Raw genomic sequence first — 20,195 nt, 5'->3', positions numbered from 1 at the left:
GGAAGGTCTGCTGTCAAAAGCTGGAGGCCGCGCTGTTTTCCGGGACCTCGATGCTGGTCAAAGCCATCACTGAAAAGGAATGAAGCATCGAACAGTATTCAACGCAGTATCTACAGCATTACCAAAGCCATTTGTGTGGTACCGCCCCAAATCAATATTCACCCTGGTCTGATGTAAGACCCATACATCTTGCTCTCAAGCATGGACAAGTTGAATTTGATATCAAGATTTGCGAAGCCCTGATTGATTCGAGAGCAGATGTCAATGCCTATTCAGTCGTGGCAGGGCATCCGCTACAGACGGCTACTGTGAAGGCTCGGACCCGCTTCTACAAGCTGGCGCAGGCCCTGGACGACCCCTAAAGTCGTTGAAACCGATGACAGAACGCGAAAAAGTCACCAAACTACAAATCGCAGCGGGCTCGGGAGATGCTGAACATACCCGACTCCTGATCTCAAATGACGAAAAATGTCAACGCGGCAGCCTATCGCGAAGGCGGCATGATAGCTTTACAACATGCGTCTATAATGGGCCATTTCAACATAGTACACTTGCTCTATGAGAACGAAGTGGATGTAAATGCTGAATGGGCTGAGAGAAATGGTCGTACGGCTCTCCAAGGTGCTGCAGAGCATGGAAGACTTTGTATCGTACAATTGCTTCTTGATAATGGCAACCAGCCCTGGCTAGGAGTGGCGTTGTCAGGAGGCTGCAAATTTGGCGGAGCATCAAGGGCATCACGTCATTGCGAGGGACCTCAGACGACGGAGCAGTAAGTCAGTAAAGCCGTCTATGTCTGAAAGCGTATAGAACAGACTCCAAACACAAGCGAATGGGCAGCAAATTATCCGCGCGATGCAAGCTTCATCAGCTTGGAAAGCCATAACCTAATCTGCAATACATATACTTACTATCGGGTAGGAAGATGCACTGCGAGTGCCTGGTCAGACATATCCATATGAAAAGGAGGACAAATAACAAGGGTTTAATGAGCTTCGTTTCACATTCAGCAACGGATTCAGCGGCTGACAGTGGGCACGGTCGCTAATAAACGGCTTGAAAATGACAGGTAACCCCGTCGCGTTACGTCAGCGGTTCCAGTGTTTTATAAAGGCCAAGTCCATACACGTGTAATCTTTGCTGTCGCTAAATAAAAACCTCATTTGCATGTTTAAACACCATGGCCAACTCTCAGTTTCCTCCCTACGAGGGCACCGAAGTCATTGGCTTCCAATTCTCGAATTCTACTGACCCAGCGTCACTCTCGGATGAGAGTACCGAGCTCGGCAAGATCTGGGCCGCCACGCTAAAGACGTATCTCGACCATCCAGAAACGGGCATCGTCTGGTGGGGGATTGTGCATGACGCTCCGAACAAAGCTAAGCTGTTTATCGGTAAGTACCGTGAAGCAGCTCGATAAGAAACTGTGCTAACGAGAATCTCCAAGATTGGAAGAGTTTAGCTGGTCGGGCTCAATTTGAGGCCAGCCAACAAGCAACAGAGCTTGCCAGCACCTGGAAATCCGTCACTGTAGCGCCAGCCAGTAAAGATACCTACAAATTCACCTCTAGCGATGTCGCTAGGCAAACGGCTTTATCCAGCACCTACGACACAGTCACAGCTCTCCTCAATTTCCGATTCGCAAATGCGCTCACTTCCAGCGAAGTTAAGCAATTGGACGCCGTACTCCAAGAGCTAGACCGCGCTATCATGTTAAGCCCAGGTGCTGTCGTAGCCAGCTACTCAATTGGAGGATGGGGCTCAGACTGCAGATCATACTGCGCGGCGTACCGCTATCTTAATGCTGATGCCCTGAGAAATTTTATCCAAGGCGACAACAAGGTCAGAGGGTTATCGGAGATTTTGCAGTCTCGCGCTTCTGGTGGTATGCAACTTGAGTTTCTGGAAACGCGAGTCTATAAGCAAGGCTGGCAAGGGTCTGTCACCAAGACAGAACCTGATAACCCGACTCTATCGGGGTTCATGGCCGAGGCGCAGGCCATGTTTACGTTCTAACTCGGCTGGGATCCGATCCGAAGAGTGGCCCTAGGGTAAGCCTGGTTCCGAGCTCGGGGGATCGCTCCGGTGATTGAAAATCATCAGTTGAGGAGGGAGGACGATGTTGACCGTGATCTATGTATAATAATATTGTCAAAATAAAAACTGCAATTGAATACTGCGTCCATAGTCTGAGTCATTTAAATTCATTGATTGGTATTGGTGGCTGCGAAGTCGTGATAGCAAGGACAGTTTATCATTGGTGAAACGCCGAGACTAACCTTCTCAACACCCACTTCGCTCGTTTCGTAGGGTGAAGGGCGCGTCACAAACCAATGAGTCACTTTGTTCGGGTAGCGTATTTATAAGCATAAATACTCATCCAACCTTTATTCTCTCTAAGTATCTATCTTTCCATCGACAAGACATTCAACACATCTTAAGCCCATTATGACGTCGCTTAGAGCAAAGTTTCAGTCAAAATCCTGGCAAAAAGATCAATTCACCATCTCAACAGACCCCAACCAATTCCCTATCTCCCAACTTGCAGATATCTTTAATTCGAGCGAGTTCTACTGGGCCAGCGCTCTATCACCTGAAGCTTTCAAAGAAGCACTTCACAATTCCCTTTCATTCGGCGTATATGACTCGCCTCAGTCCTCCGGCCGCGAATCATCAGGCAAACTGATTGGAATCGCTCGGCTCGTGACCGACTTCGTCACCTTTGCATATCTCACAGACGTTTGGGTTGATCCGACATATCAAGGCAAAGGCTTGGGGAGCTGGCTTGTTCGTTGTATGCGAGAAGTGCTGGATGAGATGCCGGACTTGAGAAGGGCAATGCTGCTTACGGGAGATTGGGAGAGGTCTGTACCGTTTTATGAGAAGCTTTTGGGCATGAGCTTGGTTGAGCCAAAGAGGGGCGAAGGACTTGCTGTTATGGAGAGCAAAGGGAGAGGGCATCCGACCTATGGGAAGTCAGGCTTAGGGTATGACTAAGGGTGAATTCATATTTCTTGTTCGGTCTTATTAAGTAATTAAAGAACTTTTTTATGATTTGGAGCCCAGGGGCAATTAGCAGATAATAGTCCTGTTTCAGGACCCATCTTCTACTTGCTTAACCTCGTTGACCGTTAGCGACGTGGACGAAAGAGCCTGAATAAACTTGCTGGCATCAAAAGACTCAAGCAATCCGGAATCAGCGTCAAATGTATATAATATCACCTCTACACCGTACAGACGTTCGATCCTTCACCGATCTACGTAGGACCATACCAAAACCTCTGAAACCATGCAAGGCGGCTGTGAACTCCAGCCCTCAACTCTTGTATCACCCTCCCATCTTCAGTCCTTTGGTTCGAATACCCTGTACTTGACTTCGGTCCCGATTCCACTTCCAGATAACCGTCGACTACGCGGCATTGTCGCACGAATAAGTAAGAACTCACCTGTACCACCATTGCCAGCCGGAGATCCGCAAGTCCTGGCGTCATGTTTCCTTGGATGACCTCAGCGCCATCCTGCAAGGCACCCAGTACAGCTACAAAGCTGCTGAGTAGCTGCATGTGGCAAACAACCACTAGATGTTGCGCCACAATGTTGTCGAAAACAGCCTTATTGGTTCGGACTCCGAGTTCCTCGTGGAGTGACTGAGTCGCCTTTGTGAGTTTGGCTGAGCACGATAGCAACTCAACGACAACCTGGTCGGTACGTAACTCATTTGTAGCACTCGAAAGAGAATTGAGAATGCTGCATTCATCGTTCATGTCTTCAGAAGGTTTCATGAGCCATGCCATGACAAGCTTGAGTACAGCATCATTGAGTAACAGCATGGGCAAACGTTGGTCAAAAACTCTTTGCTTGTGAGACGGCCCCTAGTTCTTGAAGACTTCTTGGCTCTTATTGTCGAGGGCTTGGACTCTAGGTGTGAGGTGACCAAGGACTTCCGTGGCGTTCTTGAAACTGCAACTTAGTGGTAGTTGTTCCACTTGCGACAGATTTCCCCCCGTTTCCAAGTGCCATTCAACTTGAAGTTCAGGGATGCATAAATCCCCCACATCATCATGGAACCCAATTTGCATGTTCATCGAGGTGTTGAACATTGATATTGATGGGTCTGTGATTTGGTATCTCGCATGCATAGTGTCCCACGAATAAACTTCCGGCTGCAGTGCATGACCAGGCCATGCTTCGGGCATCAACTCAAAACGCGGTCCCGGGGCTAAGATCGGCTCCGACTTAGGTTGGCATGGAGTAATGGTTCCAGAAGCATGAGGTGGGGCTGACAGCTGAAGACTATACGTAAGTCCAGGTTCCTGGATACTCGCACAGTCATACTCCTCAGGCGTAAGCGGTTGCACAGCAGCTTCCATGCGGCTTATCGGAGGCAAAAGCACCGTCTTGCCCTGGTAGTGGTGCAAACTCGGACGGCCCTTGGGGCGGCTGAGACTGTATACGCACTGAGTGCCATGTCGAAAGCAACGACTGCAAGCTCCCGTTCTTCTTCCTCCAGGAGGATTGCATCTTAGCTTTTGTCTATGACATCTATCACATGACTGGCGGCGTGAAGATGTAGTCAAGCGCTGACTTGGTGAGGCAGGGGGATATGATAGATCAATTTGACGAGCGGTTGAGGACATTCTGCAGTGGTGAGAAGAATCAGCGTTCAGTTTTGAGAAGTGTGGTAAAAGTTGAATGGGCTGTAGTAAGATACAATCGAAGCATACTATGAGAAGAGATGCCACTGGTGAATTTATATGCCAGTATGTTCAAAGGCAACCTTCCATAGGCCGTTTCGTATGTAATAGAATGTCAGACCCCAAGATCCTATTACATATTATTTTAAACCCTGCATGCAAATAAGCAGCCACTTGCTCAAGATAGACATATAAACCGCTTTTCAAACCTTCCTCGCATGATATTTCACTGAAGGTTCGAGATTCAGGAGCAAGCCTGAGCTAGTGTCCGGTATCCTTTTGTGCTTTTGATGACCAAAAACGGGCTTATGGTTGCTTTTTTTGTAGATATCTGCTATTGCATATTCTTTGAAGCTTGGAAGCACCGTACCACAAGGGGAACGCATATGCTGTGTGAGGGAAATATTTATTGTCGTACAGCCTATGACTCAACGTGGAAGCCGAGGATTTTATGGATAGCTTAGTAATCCATGTAGGCCCTCAGTCATGTCGGAAGTAAAGAAATAGAGCAGCAGTTCTTACTTATTATTCAAGTAATGAGTTTGCCCAGGGGGCCAGGCACCTTACTCCAAGCCAACTGCCGACTTCAGGCCTTACAAAACCCCCAATAAGCCGTTTGGTAATATCCCTGTCTTCTCTTAATGAGAGAATACTATTAGTTTGCATCATTACTTGCGCTTCTGGACATGCTTCTCCTTCTTGGCATTGGTGTTTCAATGCTGGCTGTACGGGCAAATACGATGCTCGTATACTGTGAGCAACATTTTAGTCTTACGGCTGAGAGCTTAGATCAGTAGAGAGATCTTAGTAACTAACTTGTAAGAGAAGATCTAGTTACGCGCATGAGGGGGTTACTGTAGAGTAGCATGGCGAAGTTTATATAAGTGACTCTTGCGTTTGCCAACTAGTCAACTATTTGAAGAAAGCTCTATAGTTGAATTTATCTGCAGACTATTCAGTTGCTCAATGATGTCTCTGCCATGCGATTTTGGCACCAGTCAAAACTTCCATCATGTGTTTCTGCCCACCTGTCTCCTTGGGATCATCGCCAATGAAATTGGAAGGGAAGCCGGCGTCAAACTCTTTGATGCTCTCAATATAGCTGATCTGCTCATCCTTCAAGTGAATACTCAAAGCCTCGATGTTATCGTGCAAATGCTCGATCTTGCGTCCGCCAACGATGGGAAACACGTTCCTGGCTTTTTGCATGACGTATGCCAGCGCAATCTTTTGAATACTGTCTGTGTCGTGCTCAGCGGCTACCTTTTCCAGGGCTTCGCTGACTTTGCGAGCCTCTTCACTCTGGTTGTTGCCGCGGCCCTTATCGCCAGCTTGTTTACGTGCCTCAAGCTGCTTGGCAGTCTGTAGTTGACCACCGCCGAGAACGTCAAAGGGACAAATGGCCATGCCGAAGTGACGGGCCATGGGAATGATATCCCGTTCTAGATCGCGCACCATGAGATTCCAGCGGCCCTGGTAAACAGAGAAGGGGGTTTTGCCGTGCATTTTTGCGTAGGTATTGGCAGCAGACACGACCCAAGCTGGCGTATCTGAGATGCCGAGGTAGAGCACTTTCCCCTGTTCTACGAGGATATGGAGAGAATCCATCAGTTCCTCGATGGACGTAGTCCAGTCCCACCAATGCACATAAAGAAGATCAATATAATCTGTCTGTAGCTTGCGAAGCGAGTCGGCAACAGACAACTTTAAAGATTTCTTATGATTGCCGCCGTAGTTGACAGTCTTTCCCTGTCCGAGGTCGTGTGTACGGTAGCAATTGGTGAATTTTGTGGCAAGAAACAAGAGGTCCCGGTTGCCTCGCGCAGCGATCCATTTGCCGATATATATCTCTGACTCTTCGTTTTGATAGTTGTTGGCGGTGTCAATGAAGTTTCCTCCCGCATCCACATATGCATCTAAAAGTTTGAAGGAGTCCTCCTCATTCATAGAGCCCAACTTCGATCCCCAGGCTTGTCCAATGGACATAGCACCAAACACAAGGGGAGAAACACGTACTCCGGCTGTGCTGGACAGGATGCGGTAGCGACCCAGTTCAGTCTTTGGCTCTGGGGGCAGTGACATGTCCATGGTGAAAGTTGGAAGAATGTGGATGTGAGGGGACGGTTAAGAAGATTGTCAATAGGGATGATTGACGGAAGGATGTATGAACTGTAAGTGTCTTGGGTCATGTCAAAGGAAGGACGCTTCCCTCTACTTATAGAATTCAGTCAATGCAGCTAGCTGCAATGCACTATGCCTCCTCCAACCTGGAATCTGAGCTCCCGGAGTTAAGAAAGACTTTTATCCGAATAGACAGCTATAGCTCCAACCCTGTATATCATGATAGTTAGCGGTGTAGAATGTCACTCCTCGGAAATAGCGGACCTAAGATCTATACGTAGAAGATGATTGGAAACAGCTGGAATGATAATTTGCACCATGTGATTCATGTAACAATGCATGTTAACTCTATCCTTGGGGCAAATCTTTGAAACTGATTGGCCAGACTTCATTAAACGAGTTCCTGGCATATACATACTGTTTGAATCAGGTTTAAATTGCAGGGGAACGCTGAAGCCAGTGCTGATAAATCAGGTTGAACTCAAGCCAGGTCAAGGTACACGGATGAGTCAACGGTCGGTTATCAGACATAGTGTGATTGGTTCCATGATAACTTCATCTCTTGGCACACCATGATAGTATAGTTTAAGGTGATGTAGTTAACTTCCCATGCCTATTTGATCATGGCGGCATGACTCATAGTTCCAGTACAGGGACGACTAGGCCAAATCTGCAAATGTCCAAGCCAAACCTAAACCTTTCTTTGAGGTTGGTTTCTCCACTATCCCCTCGAATGCCAAAATCCGGTCCGCAGATCCGTGAATGTAGAGGTAACTTTAGGCTAAACTGTACTTCAAGAGGCTGATAGCAGTAAATCGTTGTAAACTCAGCAGTTCTTGTAAGTAAACCGGATTATAAAAAACTACTCGACATCTAGACTGCCCTAAGTCTCCTCGATGCTCTCTTCTTGGCTGTCTTTGACCTCATCCCAATCCCCATCACCATCGACCTTCTTCGCGACATCTTTTGGCAGAGGAATGACAGGTTGCGCATTGGTATTTATTTCCCAGATCTTGATCCAAAAGAGAATCTGCGTCGCAAGAATAAAGACACCAGCACCCAAGACCGCTACCCAGGCTAGCAATATGATAGTAGCAACTGGTGAGTAGATGATAAAGCCTAGTATCCGCGGCTTGAGGGAACTTGGGTATGTGCGATTGGCCAGCCCGAAAGAAATTCGCCAGGCAGATTTGATGACCCAGGAACCATGGATAAGCAAGAGAGGGAACACAGATGTGCAGGCCAAAAGCGCAAGATACTTGCGGAGTGGTGACGTAATGCGATCCTTGAGCCAAAAGCCAGGACGAGGTTGCGGGGTTGCAGTACTGGGCTTGACGATAGAAGTCTCTTTTTCGTCCTTTTTGTCATTTTGGTTGTCTTCATCGGGGAATGAATCGACCTGCTTGGCTGACCACCAGCAATTGGCTATGACGAGGACTGCGAGTGTCCAGAAGAGGTCGCTCTTGAGATACTCGTAGCGGTTGGTGTCTGAGTACCACCAGGACTCATAATGTGAGCTGGGCGTGGCAGTCATCTTGACAATTGATCTAGATGATAGGAAGAGGAATTGAAATGAATTACGAATCAGACAGGAGGGGAGAGTATGTTCTTTTATTATCAGAGCTTATACTTAAATGGCTGCCTGGAGCATCATGTTGATTCCCCACATTCCATTGATTTGCTTGTTGTGATTGGCTTCAAATGTTGAGCAATGGGGCTGTACAGTCAGCATGGCAGTCAAGGATGATTTAGCTATACATTTAATTGCTACGTAATAAAGAGACTTAACGACTCAGCCCCTTGCCTTTTCGCCACGTAAATGAATGTGACATCTCCCGTACCCAAATAACAATTCCAGGTGTCAAATTCACCGAGTTACCAAATACACCCTGGCGTTCCTACGTGCGACCCTTGTTACCGCACCGAGACGCACTAAGGCGCACCAGACCTCAGACCGATTAGATCTCAGGACGTCTCAGGCTTATCGTGAGACCCAGCTATGAATTACTGGTTCGAACTCGCCGCTCTACGGCGAAGCTACCCCTGGTTGCATTCTGGGTTAGGGCTGGTATTAGGAGGGCCAGCCTTGATCTTGATGTTGACCGTACCACTGGGTCCACTAATATCAATTGATACCTCCCCAGCCTCGGTATTCTGGTCAATAACCTTCTCCAGGGCAGTGCGAATAATGTCAGCCTGGGAAGTGTCAGGAGGTTCGGTGCTGCACTCCTTCTTGGTAGCCTCGTTGATCTGGCCCGAGATGATACCAGCTATGGCAACGCCACCGGCGTTGGCGACGAAGGGTTTGTTGAGGAACTCCCAAAGATTGCCACTGGAGACGTACTCAGCAGTACTGACCCAAGCGTTGTAACCCGAGAGCAAGACGTAAGTGGTGGCTTTGACAACGCATTTTTGGCCAGCTCTGCACGTGCCTGCAAGGTCGCGCGATTCAAGTTGAGTGCCATCAGATGTTGTAACGTTGCCGACGATCTCGTTAATGTCGAGTTCAACGGCAGACCTCTTATGGACTATGTGTTGTCAGAGCCAGAGCGGATTGTATCGAGATGCGGTCTTCTTACGTTTATCGTCCCACTCATTCTCAGGGACACCTGTGAAGACGCCCTTGGCAAGCTCTTGCCAGCGAACGTTTTTGCCATCAAACTCGCTGATTTCGCCGTGCTTGACAGCGAGAGCTCCTTGGGCTCCAAGGAGACCGGCTACGACAGCAGTGAGAAATCGTGTGTAAAACATAGTGGCTAGGTTTGAGACAGTTTTTGAAGAGAGGATGATAGAATATTGGGATGAGTGACACTGGATGATGATGATTTCCAATGCTAAGTTATGCCATATTTGTGCTGTTTTAAATAGTTTTCCTTTATACTCAAGATAATTTATAATAAAGTCAAAGACGAATATCACAACGCAATGCCTTGCTCCCAGGTGTCTGACTGTGTACTCGGAATCCCGTTTCTTCTGCCGATCGTTGGCTATAGTTTTGAAATCCATCCTTCGCGAGTTCCTCCTAGGCATCAGTAAACTTCCAAGGTTGATGATCAGCCTGCTCCGCCTTGTTTTGTTAGAGTTTGTCCATAAGCAAAGGATCTAGTTGCTCGTATGCAGGGTTAAACGGCCCCCAATGTCAGCACTCGGATGACGAGGGAATTCCCGCAACATGCAGGTCAATGACGATCAATAACCCGGAAGGCAGATCTCAGGACCGAAGGATTTACTAAGTTTCCGAAATTAGACCCGGAACTTGCCAAAAACCCGATGTCCCTTTCTCATGGAGGATTAAATAGATATACTGACGTAATTGATCCTTAGGCGCATGAAGTAAGCATCAGCTGTGAGTTACATCAACTCAGAATAACATTCTTATGAAAGGCCCGTGAATGCTTTCGACCCATAATTATCTAGAGAAGAGGCTCCTTCGCTGCCTGATTATTGATCCTATGTCAGAGATCATCAAGAAGGAATATCTCAGGATCAAAGGATTTTCTGACTCTCTGAAATGGAAGGTCGGCATCTCCTTGAGAGGCGAGTTTCCAGTTTACAGATAGAAACATTGACGTAATTATCTGAAGATCCACTGCAGTGTCAGAACTTCCTGCGCAATGGCTCCTCAGTCTATGAGAATTTGCAAGTTGAAGGGGGGCATTTCTGTTAAGATAGGCTCCCTGAAGAAGTATTAAAGTCCTTCGTCCACCCACTGATTCAATTCTAAACCATTCTCATCTTCATCTTATCTTCACAACCTGAAAACATCAACTATTAACACTTTCAAAAGACCTTCATCTTCTATCTTAACTCCTTCCACCATTATGTACTCCCTGACTGTCTTGATCGCAGCTTTCACTGCTCTGTCTGCTGGTTCACCCACACGACCCAACTCGGTTGGCCTTCAAGCTCGCGATGACCTTCTTGGACCAGCCACCTGTCCAGGTGGTGACAAATTTGCCCTTAACGAAGAAGATGCAGCTGCTGGCGCTGAAGGGTTCAAGTTGTGGGTTGAGCAGGGTGCTGATGGAAAGATTGACCTCTCTGGTAACTTCAAAGGCCAGATTTCGGTATGTTATCATCCCTTCCTTCGAATTTCACAGCTAACCGTGGAATTAGAAAACTCACAAGGGCGTAACCTTCTTTGCTTGTGATTACAAGAGTGGAGGAAAGGGAAGCTATATCAACGGCAATTTGGTCCAGTCGGTCCTTCGAAAGGATGGCTATCTCGATAGCAAGTGCGGCAGTGGCAGAGGTGGTTACGAGAGCAGCAACGATCTCAGCATCGGCCGTACCTTTGTAAGTCCAGTACTACTCTATTTGTTATCAGCCTAGTACATGTCTAACCTTTTGAATGTTTAGAACGGCGACCACTATTGTTGAAGGAAGCAAGTTACTGAATAGCATTGGCTCTATATACTTCTCTGTGGAATCCTATGTGGCAAATTAGCAATGCTGGAGGAATGCTAAGGATACATATTTAGCTAGGATACTGTCTTTACCTTAGGCCTAAGCCAAGGCTTTTGGCAATACATTCCTTAACAACAGATAACTATCACAATACTAGCAATATTCAATGGTCATACAAAACACAACAGGTTTCTATGCTATGTGTATTCATTTTAGAAATACTACCCCTTCCTGTTTAGAATGTCTACGATTGTCTGATGCCCATATTCTGTAGCAATTACTAAAGCGGACTTTCCTTTCCAGTCCCCATGGGGAATGATATAGTCAATATCCGCTCCCTTTTCAATTAGCAAAAGCACAACGCGTTTGTGGTCCCATAATGCAGCGTGACAAAGCGGTGTAAAACCCCAGCCGTCAGCAGAATCAGGGCTAACCTTGCCCGTTTCCAGCAGTTCACAGACAACATCAGCGTGACCCTTCTGGGCAGTGTATGAAAGAGGGGTGTGCCCATCCTCATCCATATGACCAGGATCCGCCTTATACCTTTCCAGCAACAGTTTGACGGTAGATTTCATACCCTTTTCTGCCGCATATGAAAGAGGTGTTCTCCCTTTGGCATCAGGGGAATCCGGGTCTGCTCGGCCTGATTCCACGAGGGTTCGAATGACACCTTCGCACCCGTTTCTTGCCCCATATAAAATTGGTGTCAATCTGGTACTCTCGGCTTGAGCGGTAGATATTAGATTGGGGTCTGCCCCACTGGCGATAAGAAGCTCAACGATCTCCTGATGCCCCTTCTCTGCTGCGAACGAAAGAGGTGTTCTTCCATTATAGAATTGTGCTCCAACGAAAGTCGCTTTTGCCGTAGTGTTAGGGTTGGCCCCCATATCAAGCAGTGTTTTCACTGTAGTTTTGTGTCCATGCTGTGCCATATGGGACAGAGGGGTACGCCCAAATCTATCTGGTCGGTCGATCTGAACTCTTCCAGTCACAAGAAGCAGTCTCGCAATTCTCTCATACCCTCTTGCTGCAGCAAACAAAAGTGGTGTAGACATACTGTGAAGAGGATCTGGATTTGCCCCATTCTCCAGTAGCAGCCTGGCTATGTCCTCGTTGTTGGCGCGTGTTGCACGAAGTAGTGGTGTGAAACCTGGGGTTATTGAGAAATCGACGTCGGCGCCATTCTCAAGCAACAGTCGGACGATAGCCTCATGCTCGTTGTCAACTGCACGGCCTACTTCAATGCTGATATCCTCAGGTTCCGTCTCGAGGAACAACCTAACCAGACTCTCTCGTTTGTCCTCCACAGCATAAGATAGTGGTGAGCGTCCAGATTTGGACCTTACTGAAGCAGAAGCGCCATTAGCAATCAAGATATGAACTGCAGCTTCGTGCCCTTGCTCCGTAGCAAATGACAATGGAGTGCGTCCTGCGTTCTCATTATCATAATGCCACTTAGGAATAATCTCACCATCTTGACAATCCACTTTTGCTCCCCTTTCAAGGAGTACCACCATAATAGCCTCATGCCCCTGTTCAGACGCATATGATAGTGGAGTCCTCCCGGTCCGGTCCGTTATGTCTACCGCTGCCCCCATATCAAGGAGATACTCAACAAGCTCGGCCAGACCGAAATATGCCGCTATATGAAGATGTCTCATAAAGAAGTAACCAACTTTGAATTTCTGCAGGGCGTTCCTCATGGCAAGACTAACGGTCGCCTCATCATCCAAAAACTCAATAAGCTCGCGATTCGAAAGTAAGGAATCGCGCCCATGGTGTCCCCAATTCACAGCGCTGTACCACCATAATGGATACGAGGATCTGGTAGCGAGGTCAAAGTCGAGAAAACGGTAACGTTCATTCTCTTCAACCCACAGATGTGACATGCAGGTTCTTGCAATGTCTTGTTCCGTCAACGCAAATAGTTCATGGGGATTTTGGCTAAGGTATTCTTGCGTGGTATAATGAACGAGTCGAATAATCTTACTTGACTCATCATAGGTCACAAGTCCCGCACAGACAGAGATCATGGTGGACTCGAAGGGTAAGTCTTGTGTGCGAACCATACGGTATTTGGATCTCGTCGCCAGGGCGTACTGCAGATCCTCGACGGTCAACTCACTTCTTGCGTATGTAAGCCAAAGGAGAACTCCTTTAGCTAGCATCGCGTGATCTGCTTCCTGGGATTTGATCCTGGCCATGGTTTGCTCGTAAGCATCTGACAAGGCTTTAGCATTGCCCTTCCTACTGCCTCGCTTGAACATGGCTAACTGGTTTCGTATCTCTGTTTCAGACACCTTATAACTGAGCAAGTTCAGATAAATCCGCGCCAAAAGAAACCTGCAAGCTGTTAGCTATAGGTCCTATGTCTGTTAGGGGAAAACGCACATTCCGTCTACAGACTCCTGAACAGACTCTATGATAACCCGGCGAAGATCCTTGTTTTGCCGGATGTCAGATGGCAACATGTTGAAGTTTCCTTCGATGTATGTGCCAATATCATCCCTCACTGCATTGATCTCTAGACTCGTATTGTTCAGGAAGCTGGATCTGATCTCAGAAGAGATTGTGGTGTCGAATCGGGAAGTGGCAAAGATATTGACGTCAAGTTCTTCCTGTAATTGAGCAAGCTGCACAAGAAAGGACTCCCTTGCGCCAGGAACACTCCCGTATTCATCAAGCGCATCAACTATGATGAATACTCTCGAGTGTTCAGAGATCACGGACCCAAGAGTAGAAATTATTTCTCTGGGTAATGGCCGTGTTCGTTGGATAGCATGGTTTGTGTAGAGAGACCGTAAGCACTCTGGCAGGGACGGCAAGCCGGCAGAAAGCTGTTTCAGTATACATGTAAGGAGGCCGTCACTGGTTTGTTGATCCTGCCTCTGGAAGTTGCAGAAGATGTATGATAAACCGCCAGCAGAGTCTCCCGCGAGCTCTAAGTTTAGGTGTGCGATCAGACCTGATGTCAGGATAGTCTTACCAACACCTGGGATACCTTGGCAAAAGAGAGTTTGCCCAGGTGTCTTGACCCAATCTCGGTATTCGGTGGTATTGAGAAGCCAACTGCCAGTTCCTGGCTCTTGAACCTTCTGAAACTCGCTCTGTTGCAAGCCGTAGTCAACTGCTGTGAGCCAGTCGAGAATCTTGATATCATCCTTCTTATTCTGATTGGTTCGGATCTCGGCGACATCATCGCGTGTTTCGGAGACAACACAGTAGACTATTCAAAATTAGTAGGTAATAGCTAGCCGACAAGACAAGAATCTTACCATCGTTCAACAAATCTTTCAGTGGACGCTCCCGTTTCACATCGGTTGGCTGTACATACTGTAAGAGCTCCTTTGCAAAAGCTGCGGCTACAATAGCTGCGTGTTCCTGCCAATCTTTGTTCTTATGCGAATCGGCGTAGTCACATATGCCCCGTATGACAAGACAAGGAAAGTGATTCACAAGACCCGCAGCCTCCATTTCGATGCAGAGGACTTGTCCCCCTAGGTCTTTGTTGAGTTTATTCCGTGATGCAGCATCTTTGATCAGCTTGTCACCTGATGCGATCAGACCAAAGAATATGCGCATCTCTCTGTCCTTTCTCTTCACAATCATGGATCTATCACAAAGCCGACAAGGACCCTGCTCCTCGTCCTCATCCTCATCGCCATCTAGGTCTTCATCGTCCGTGTTAGAAGTAGTGTTATCAAGGTGATCGTAAGATGACTTGAATAATATGTCTTTGAGAGACTCTCTCCGTAGAGATGTAGCAGCAAGTCTGGGCCATTTGTCTTTCAGTGCTTCCAGATACTCCGGTATCTTAGACCCGACCAGGTTGTGTTGCGTCTCTAGTTGTGTAAGAGCCGTCAACAGTGACTGGGGTGGATTGTTAAGTGATCCAGTTCGTTCGAATTTTCCCTGCCCATGTACCTTGCCAGCATCCCACTTCACCACTCCCGGGTAGTCACCAGAGGATGTCCCGACAACAACATCTCCCAGCCGGATCTTGTTGGATGGAACACCACCACCAATACCTACCATAAGACCGACTTTGATAGAGGGAAAGGTCGTGACTAGATGACTGGCAACTGTTGCTGCTGGGACATTTCCAATCATACCCTTTGGTAAGCAAGTAATGGCAATATTGTGAGGCCCAATGGAACCAAGAGTATACGAGTTGATATCGTTTCGGGGTTTCGATAGTGGGCGGTGCTGATGATCCAGCATGGCTGTAGCGGCCGTTAGCTCCTTGGGCAACGCGCAGACCCATCCCACGGTATAGTCATCATGTGTGAAGAGGTCCTTATTCCCATCTTGACTCATCGGAGGTTCTTGTCCTGAGTTTATGGGTAAGCGTGGATGAACTGGTCGAAAGAGACATATGGAGAAAAGAAAAAGAAGGCCAGCATGGGGCTTACGAAATAACCAGCGCCCGCCATCAGCAGATGCGATTCCGAACCAATCGTAAGCTCGGGCCGTCTGGACTGACCTGCAGCTTGCACATGTGCCCTTGTATCCTTATATAGGGGTGTTTACTAGCTTGGTCTCGAATTTGGGGAAACAGCAAAACTTAAGACGATAACGAACGAGAAAAACACTTAGATAAGGGACCCTAAGTTGAGACAAATTCAGATTAAGAAGCCTGAATTTAGAAGAACCGTTGTCAGCTCATTTTGATATTCTGTTTTAAATCTGTAAATTTCCCTGCGCCCTGTGATGGCCCAACGCTTTGTAGCACTGAGACTGGCTGAATTGAAGCTTTTGCAAGTCATGATCACCTTGAAAGAATGAACAGCCTGACACCGAGGTTTCTTGATAAGTATTTATTATTCTCTCCATATGTACCTGGTAACTATATACGATGAAGCTCAAACATGGCGATTATTTGTTATCGAATCGCGAAACAAGCACGGATCCACCAAGACTCTTTGTAGCATAGTTAAGAATACCATAACGATGTCCGGGGAAGAACTGCCAATCATTACCAAGCGAGACTGTGGACCCGAAGTTGGTAAAGCTATTGCCGTCGGTGCTATAACTGAACACAGCAGATCCAGCAGCACCAGGGCTGATATTAGCAGTGACACGGAGATACACCTTGCGGAAGGAAACATTGTTCTGTCGAGCTGAAACACTTCCAGTGGACTTGGTGGTCCAGTCAGTGTTCATGCTGAGGCCAGTGTTGAAGACGAGGTTGAAGTTGCTTCCTTCACGTTCGATACCGATCCAGGCTGATGAGTCGCGAAGAACTGCAAGACCAGTACGATCACCATCGGCCATCTTGGAAAAGTCGATGAGGACTGTGCCGGTTCCCTGAGGACCCCGAATTCGGTGGGTAAGGGTGTTACGAGCTTGATACAAGTCCTTGGTAACAGTAGCAGTCTTCAAGGTCAAGCCGTTGTTGACAGTAAAGCTCTTGGTGTCAGGGTTATGGTTCCACTCCCAATCTGCTCGGAGGCTGGGACCAGTGAAGGTATCAGTACCAATAGGGCTGGGAACAGTGCGTTTAGGAAGTGGGTAGTCGTAGTTGCCCCATTGGCCATTGACGAGGGTGATCTTGGGGAAACCATCGCTGCCCCAGGTAATAGGCGCCAAAGCTGGTGCTCGTCCCCCAGGGTACATGTCCACGAAAGACATGTAGTACCAGTTGCCGTTGGGTGTATCGATAAGTCCGCCTTGGTGAGGTGCTCCAGCTCGAGGCGCGGTAGCTAGTTTGAGGTTATCGGCGATGATGCGGAGGTCATAAGATCCGAAGGGCCCGTTGGTTGACTTTGCAATGTATTGTCCGGTGGCGGGACGTGTCAAGAAGATGTACCAGTTGTTGTCCTTCTTGTACAAGCGAGATCCCTCAAGTGTAAGTGTCGATGGCGGTGAGAGGACAACCTGTTCCTTGACTTCGGTCTTCATGTCCTTGGAGAGCTGGGCAATGTGAAGATCACCTCGCCCATAGGCAACGTAAGGAGTGTTATCAGTATCGAAGTGCAAACCAGCATCGTAATAGCACTTGTTGATGGTTGTGATCTGAGACCACGGGCCAGTTGGGCTCGACGCGCTGTAGACATAAGTCTTTCCGAACTCAATGCAAGCAACGAAGTAGAACTTTCCGTCGCTCTCTCGGTAGCGGAGAGAAGAAGCCCAGATACCCTTGACGTAAGCTCGCTGCCCGTTCTCAAGGCTGTACTTGGAGGACCAGTCGAGAACAGGGACGGAATGTCCAATGTGCTCCCAGTTGACGAGATCGTAGGATCGAAGGACTGGAGCGCCGGGGGAGTAGTGGAATGTCGAAGCTGTCATGAAGTAGGCATCTCCAGCCCGAGTGACTTCAACATCAGAGAGATCTTCCCAAATAACAGGGTTTGTAAACTTTTCTGCCATGGCGGCAGCGGCCGAGAAGAGGAGGCCAAGAATAGCACGCATTTTGAAGTCGTGTACAACCAAAGAGATTTGTTAAAGAGAACCTATTACAGTAGTTCTCACTCTAACTTATAAGAAAATGACCGACATTCCAAATTGGAGTTTTGACATGAAACGATTGGCGCGCTTTAGCTGAGCAGGGATCAGCGTCCAGACTTCTTAGAGTTCTCACGGAAATATATCCTCCTCTAGAGCCACGAGTAGCAGGGCGCCAATGTTTATTACAGGGTTGGACCCCGCATTATGCACGATGCGACAACTTCAGGCTGAAACAAACGTGGTCAAACAAATCAGCAGACGCTTCATTTATTCGTCACTACTCGAGTAATTAAGGGGAGCTGAAGGCCATGACTAGTCGTATTAGCCTAATTTGGGCGTGTTTTATATGGATCGCTTAACGGAAGATCGGCACTTGCAGCATTCGGCATTTGCTAGATGTCACCATGTTCCCTTTTGACAAACGGAATGCCTCTTCCGTTACCCCAGATGAAGTATGGATACACCAGATGATTTGCGTTCATCTCACCCTTGACTGAAACATGATCCAAGTGTCCTCTCGTATGCGTTCCAATCAATGAGCCTCCGCCGATGTGCTGTCTGTTTCCAGTAAATGATTCGCCTTGTTCCGATTATCCGGATTCTACTTCAAGGAACAGCTGCAATCTGACGATGCGCGCAAATAGAAGCCCTAAGGTCGGTGTTAAATACGGCCTTAGGTCCGCATACTAGTTAGGCGCGCAAATTGTTTGTGGTTATCGTACGAAAACATCACAGCCAATTTGTCTAAATACGGTAGTTGCTCGTTTATCATCGTTTACCCCAACGCTAGCAATTCTTAAACGAATTTGAGTTGTCACCTTCCCCATACGGGGAACTGAGTTTTGCATGTCAGCATAGGATCACATATTTAAAGGTGACTTCAAACTGCTTATAATAATTCCACTATAGAATTACTCTTGGTCAAGAGCCCAAGTTAGCAAGACATTGATTCATATTAGCAGTTGCTTCGAGACCTCTCCAATATGTGGTTGACCCCCCCGTTGCTGTTTGTCAGCACCCTCCTGGGCTTCACTGGTCTTGCTCTAGCAGACAACCCCATCGTCCAAGACATCTACACCGCAGACCCAGCACCAATGGTCTACAACGGCCGTGTCTACCTCTTCACTGGCCATGACAATGACGGCTCTACCGACTTCAACATGACCGACTGGCGTCTCTTCTCGTCAGCAGACATGGTCAACTGGCAGCATCATGGTGTACCCATGAGCTTGAAGACATTCAGCTGGGCCAACAGCAGAGCTTGGGCTGGACAAGTCGTTGCCCGAAACGGAAAGTTTTACTTCTACGTTCCTGTCCGCAATGCAAAAACGGGAGGAATGGCTATTGGCGTTGGTGTTAGTACCAACATCCTTGGGCCCTACACGGATGCCCTCGGGAAGCCATTGGTTGAGAACAATGAGATCGACCCAACTGTGTATATCGACACTGATGGCCAGGCCTATCTATACTGGGGTAACCCTGGCTTGTACTATGTGAAGCTCAACCAAGACATGCTCTCCTACAGTGGAAGCGTCAACAAGGTTTCGCTCACAACTGCTGGATTCGGCAGCCGTCCAAACAACGCGCAACGCCCTACAACCTTTGAGGAAGGACCCTGGCTGTACAAGCGTGGCAATCTTTACTACATGATCTACGCTGCCAACTGCTGCTCCGAGGATATCCGCTACTCGACTGGACCCAGCGCCACTGGGCCTTGGACTTACCGCGGTATCGTAATGAATAAGGAGGGCCGAAGCTTCACCAACCATCCTGGCATCATAGACTTTGAGAACAACTCGTACTTCTTTTACCACAATGGTGCTCTTACTGGTGGCAGCGGCTATACTAGATCTGTGGCTGTTGAAAGCTTCAAGTATGGCTCCGATGGTCTGATCCCTGAGATCAAAATGACTACGCAAGGCCCTGCTCAGGTCAAATCTCTGAACCCATATGTCAAGCAAGAGGCCGAGACCATCGCGTGGTCTGAGGGCATCGAGACTGAAGTTTGCAGTGAAGGTGGCCTCAACGTTGCTTTCATCAACAATGGTGACTACATCAAGGTCAAGGGTGTCGACTTTGGTAGCACTGGTGCAAAGACCTTTAGCGCTCGTGTTGCCTCAAACAGCAGCGGCGGTAAGATCGAGCTTCGACTTGGTAGCAAGACGGGCAAGTTGGTTGGTACCTGCACGGTAACGACTACTGGAAACTGGCAGACGTACAAGACTGTGGACTGCCCTGTTAGTGGTGCTACTGGCACGAGTGATCTCTTCCTTGTCTTCACGGGGACTGGATCTGACTATTTGTTCAACTTCAACTGGTGGCAGTTCAGCTAAATGATTTGAGATCTGGATGATATGAGAGTTCGCACTTCTTGTACATAATTGCTCTGATGGCTATAGCATATAACTCTCATTCATTACGACGGGTGGCCATTTGCCACAAATTCCAGCATCGTAATATTTCCCATTCCATATCTTTCTTCTCATCCGGTAAGAATATTTTCATCATCTAGTAACAACTGAAGCC

The 20,195-nt window shown here is 47.8% G+C and overlaps 10 protein-coding genes across 10 annotated transcripts; 4 read left to right on the top strand and 6 right to left on the bottom strand.

The window, feature by feature from the left end:
• Positions 1 to 1,180: 1,180 nt before the first annotated feature.
• On the top strand, positions 1,181 to 2,016 carry FPRO_14693 (uncharacterized protein; the record flags this gene model as incomplete). The annotated part of the gene is made up of 2 exons (XM_031219747.1): positions 1,181 to 1,394; positions 1,448 to 2,016. The coding sequence occupies 2 exons, from the start codon at positions 1,181 to 1,183 to the stop codon at positions 2,014 to 2,016; spliced, it is 783 nt and encodes a 260-aa protein (XP_031085475.1).
• A 432-nt stretch (positions 2,017 to 2,448) lies between these two features.
• On the top strand, positions 2,449 to 2,997 carry FPRO_14692 (uncharacterized protein; the record flags this gene model as incomplete). Its single annotated transcript, XM_031219746.1, has 1 exon — positions 2,449 to 2,997. The coding sequence occupies one exon, from the start codon at positions 2,449 to 2,451 to the stop codon at positions 2,995 to 2,997; it is 549 nt and encodes a 182-aa protein (XP_031085474.1).
• Positions 2,998 to 3,257: 260 nt separating this feature from the next.
• On the bottom strand, positions 3,258 to 3,794 carry FPRO_14691 (uncharacterized protein; the record flags this gene model as incomplete). Its single annotated transcript, XM_031219745.1, has 1 exon — positions 3,258 to 3,794. One exon carries the CDS (start codon positions 3,792 to 3,794, stop codon positions 3,258 to 3,260), a length of 537 nt encoding a protein of 178 aa, XP_031085473.1.
• Positions 3,795 to 5,657: 1,863 nt separating this feature from the next.
• On the bottom strand, positions 5,658 to 6,782 carry FPRO_14690 (AAD14-Putative aryl-alcohol dehydrogenase; the record flags this gene model as incomplete). Its single annotated transcript, XM_031219744.1, has 1 exon — positions 5,658 to 6,782. One exon carries the CDS (start codon positions 6,780 to 6,782, stop codon positions 5,658 to 5,660), a length of 1,125 nt encoding a protein of 374 aa, XP_031085472.1.
• A 916-nt stretch (positions 6,783 to 7,698) lies between these two features.
• On the bottom strand, positions 7,699 to 8,349 carry FPRO_14689 (uncharacterized protein; the record flags this gene model as incomplete). The annotated part of the gene is made up of 1 exon (XM_031219743.1): positions 7,699 to 8,349. One exon carries the CDS (start codon positions 8,347 to 8,349, stop codon positions 7,699 to 7,701), a length of 651 nt encoding a protein of 216 aa, XP_031085471.1.
• Positions 8,350 to 8,852: 503 nt separating this feature from the next.
• On the bottom strand, positions 8,853 to 9,566 carry FPRO_14688 (uncharacterized protein; the record flags this gene model as incomplete). Its single annotated transcript, XM_031219742.1, has 2 exons — positions 8,853 to 9,343; positions 9,395 to 9,566. 2 exons carry the CDS (start codon positions 9,564 to 9,566, stop codon positions 8,853 to 8,855), a joined length of 663 nt encoding a protein of 220 aa, XP_031085470.1.
• A 1,070-nt stretch (positions 9,567 to 10,636) lies between these two features.
• On the top strand, positions 10,637 to 11,195 carry FPRO_14687 (uncharacterized protein; the record flags this gene model as incomplete). Its single annotated transcript, XM_031219741.1, has 3 exons — positions 10,637 to 10,882; positions 10,932 to 11,111; positions 11,175 to 11,195. The coding sequence occupies 3 exons, from the start codon at positions 10,637 to 10,639 to the stop codon at positions 11,193 to 11,195; spliced, it is 447 nt and encodes a 148-aa protein (XP_031085469.1).
• Positions 11,196 to 11,443: 248 nt separating this feature from the next.
• Positions 11,444 to 15,539, bottom strand: FPRO_14686 (uncharacterized protein; the record flags this gene model as incomplete). Its single annotated transcript, XM_031219740.1, has 3 exons — positions 11,444 to 13,565; positions 13,614 to 14,448; positions 14,498 to 15,539. 3 exons carry the CDS (start codon positions 15,537 to 15,539, stop codon positions 11,444 to 11,446), a joined length of 3,999 nt encoding a protein of 1,332 aa, XP_031085468.1.
• Positions 15,540 to 16,097: 558 nt separating this feature from the next.
• On the bottom strand, positions 16,098 to 17,633 carry FPRO_14685 (uncharacterized protein; the record flags this gene model as incomplete). The annotated part of the gene is made up of 1 exon (XM_031219739.1): positions 16,098 to 17,633. The coding sequence occupies one exon, from the start codon at positions 17,631 to 17,633 to the stop codon at positions 16,098 to 16,100; it is 1,536 nt and encodes a 511-aa protein (XP_031085467.1).
• A 1,019-nt stretch (positions 17,634 to 18,652) lies between these two features.
• On the top strand, positions 18,653 to 20,002 carry FPRO_14684 (putative endo-1,4-beta-xylanase; the record flags this gene model as incomplete). Its single annotated transcript, XM_031219738.1, has 1 exon — positions 18,653 to 20,002. The coding sequence occupies one exon, from the start codon at positions 18,653 to 18,655 to the stop codon at positions 20,000 to 20,002; it is 1,350 nt and encodes a 449-aa protein (XP_031085466.1).
• Between the last annotated feature and the right edge of the window lie 193 nt (positions 20,003 to 20,195).

Source organism: Fusarium proliferatum (genome assembly GCF_900067095.1).
Source record: "Fusarium proliferatum ET1 genome assembly, contig: FPRO_scaffold008, whole genome shotgun sequence".
Lineage (NCBI taxonomy): Eukaryota > Fungi > Ascomycota > Sordariomycetes > Hypocreales > Nectriaceae > Fusarium > Fusarium proliferatum.
This window is presented reverse-complemented; position numbering and strand designations above follow the sequence as displayed.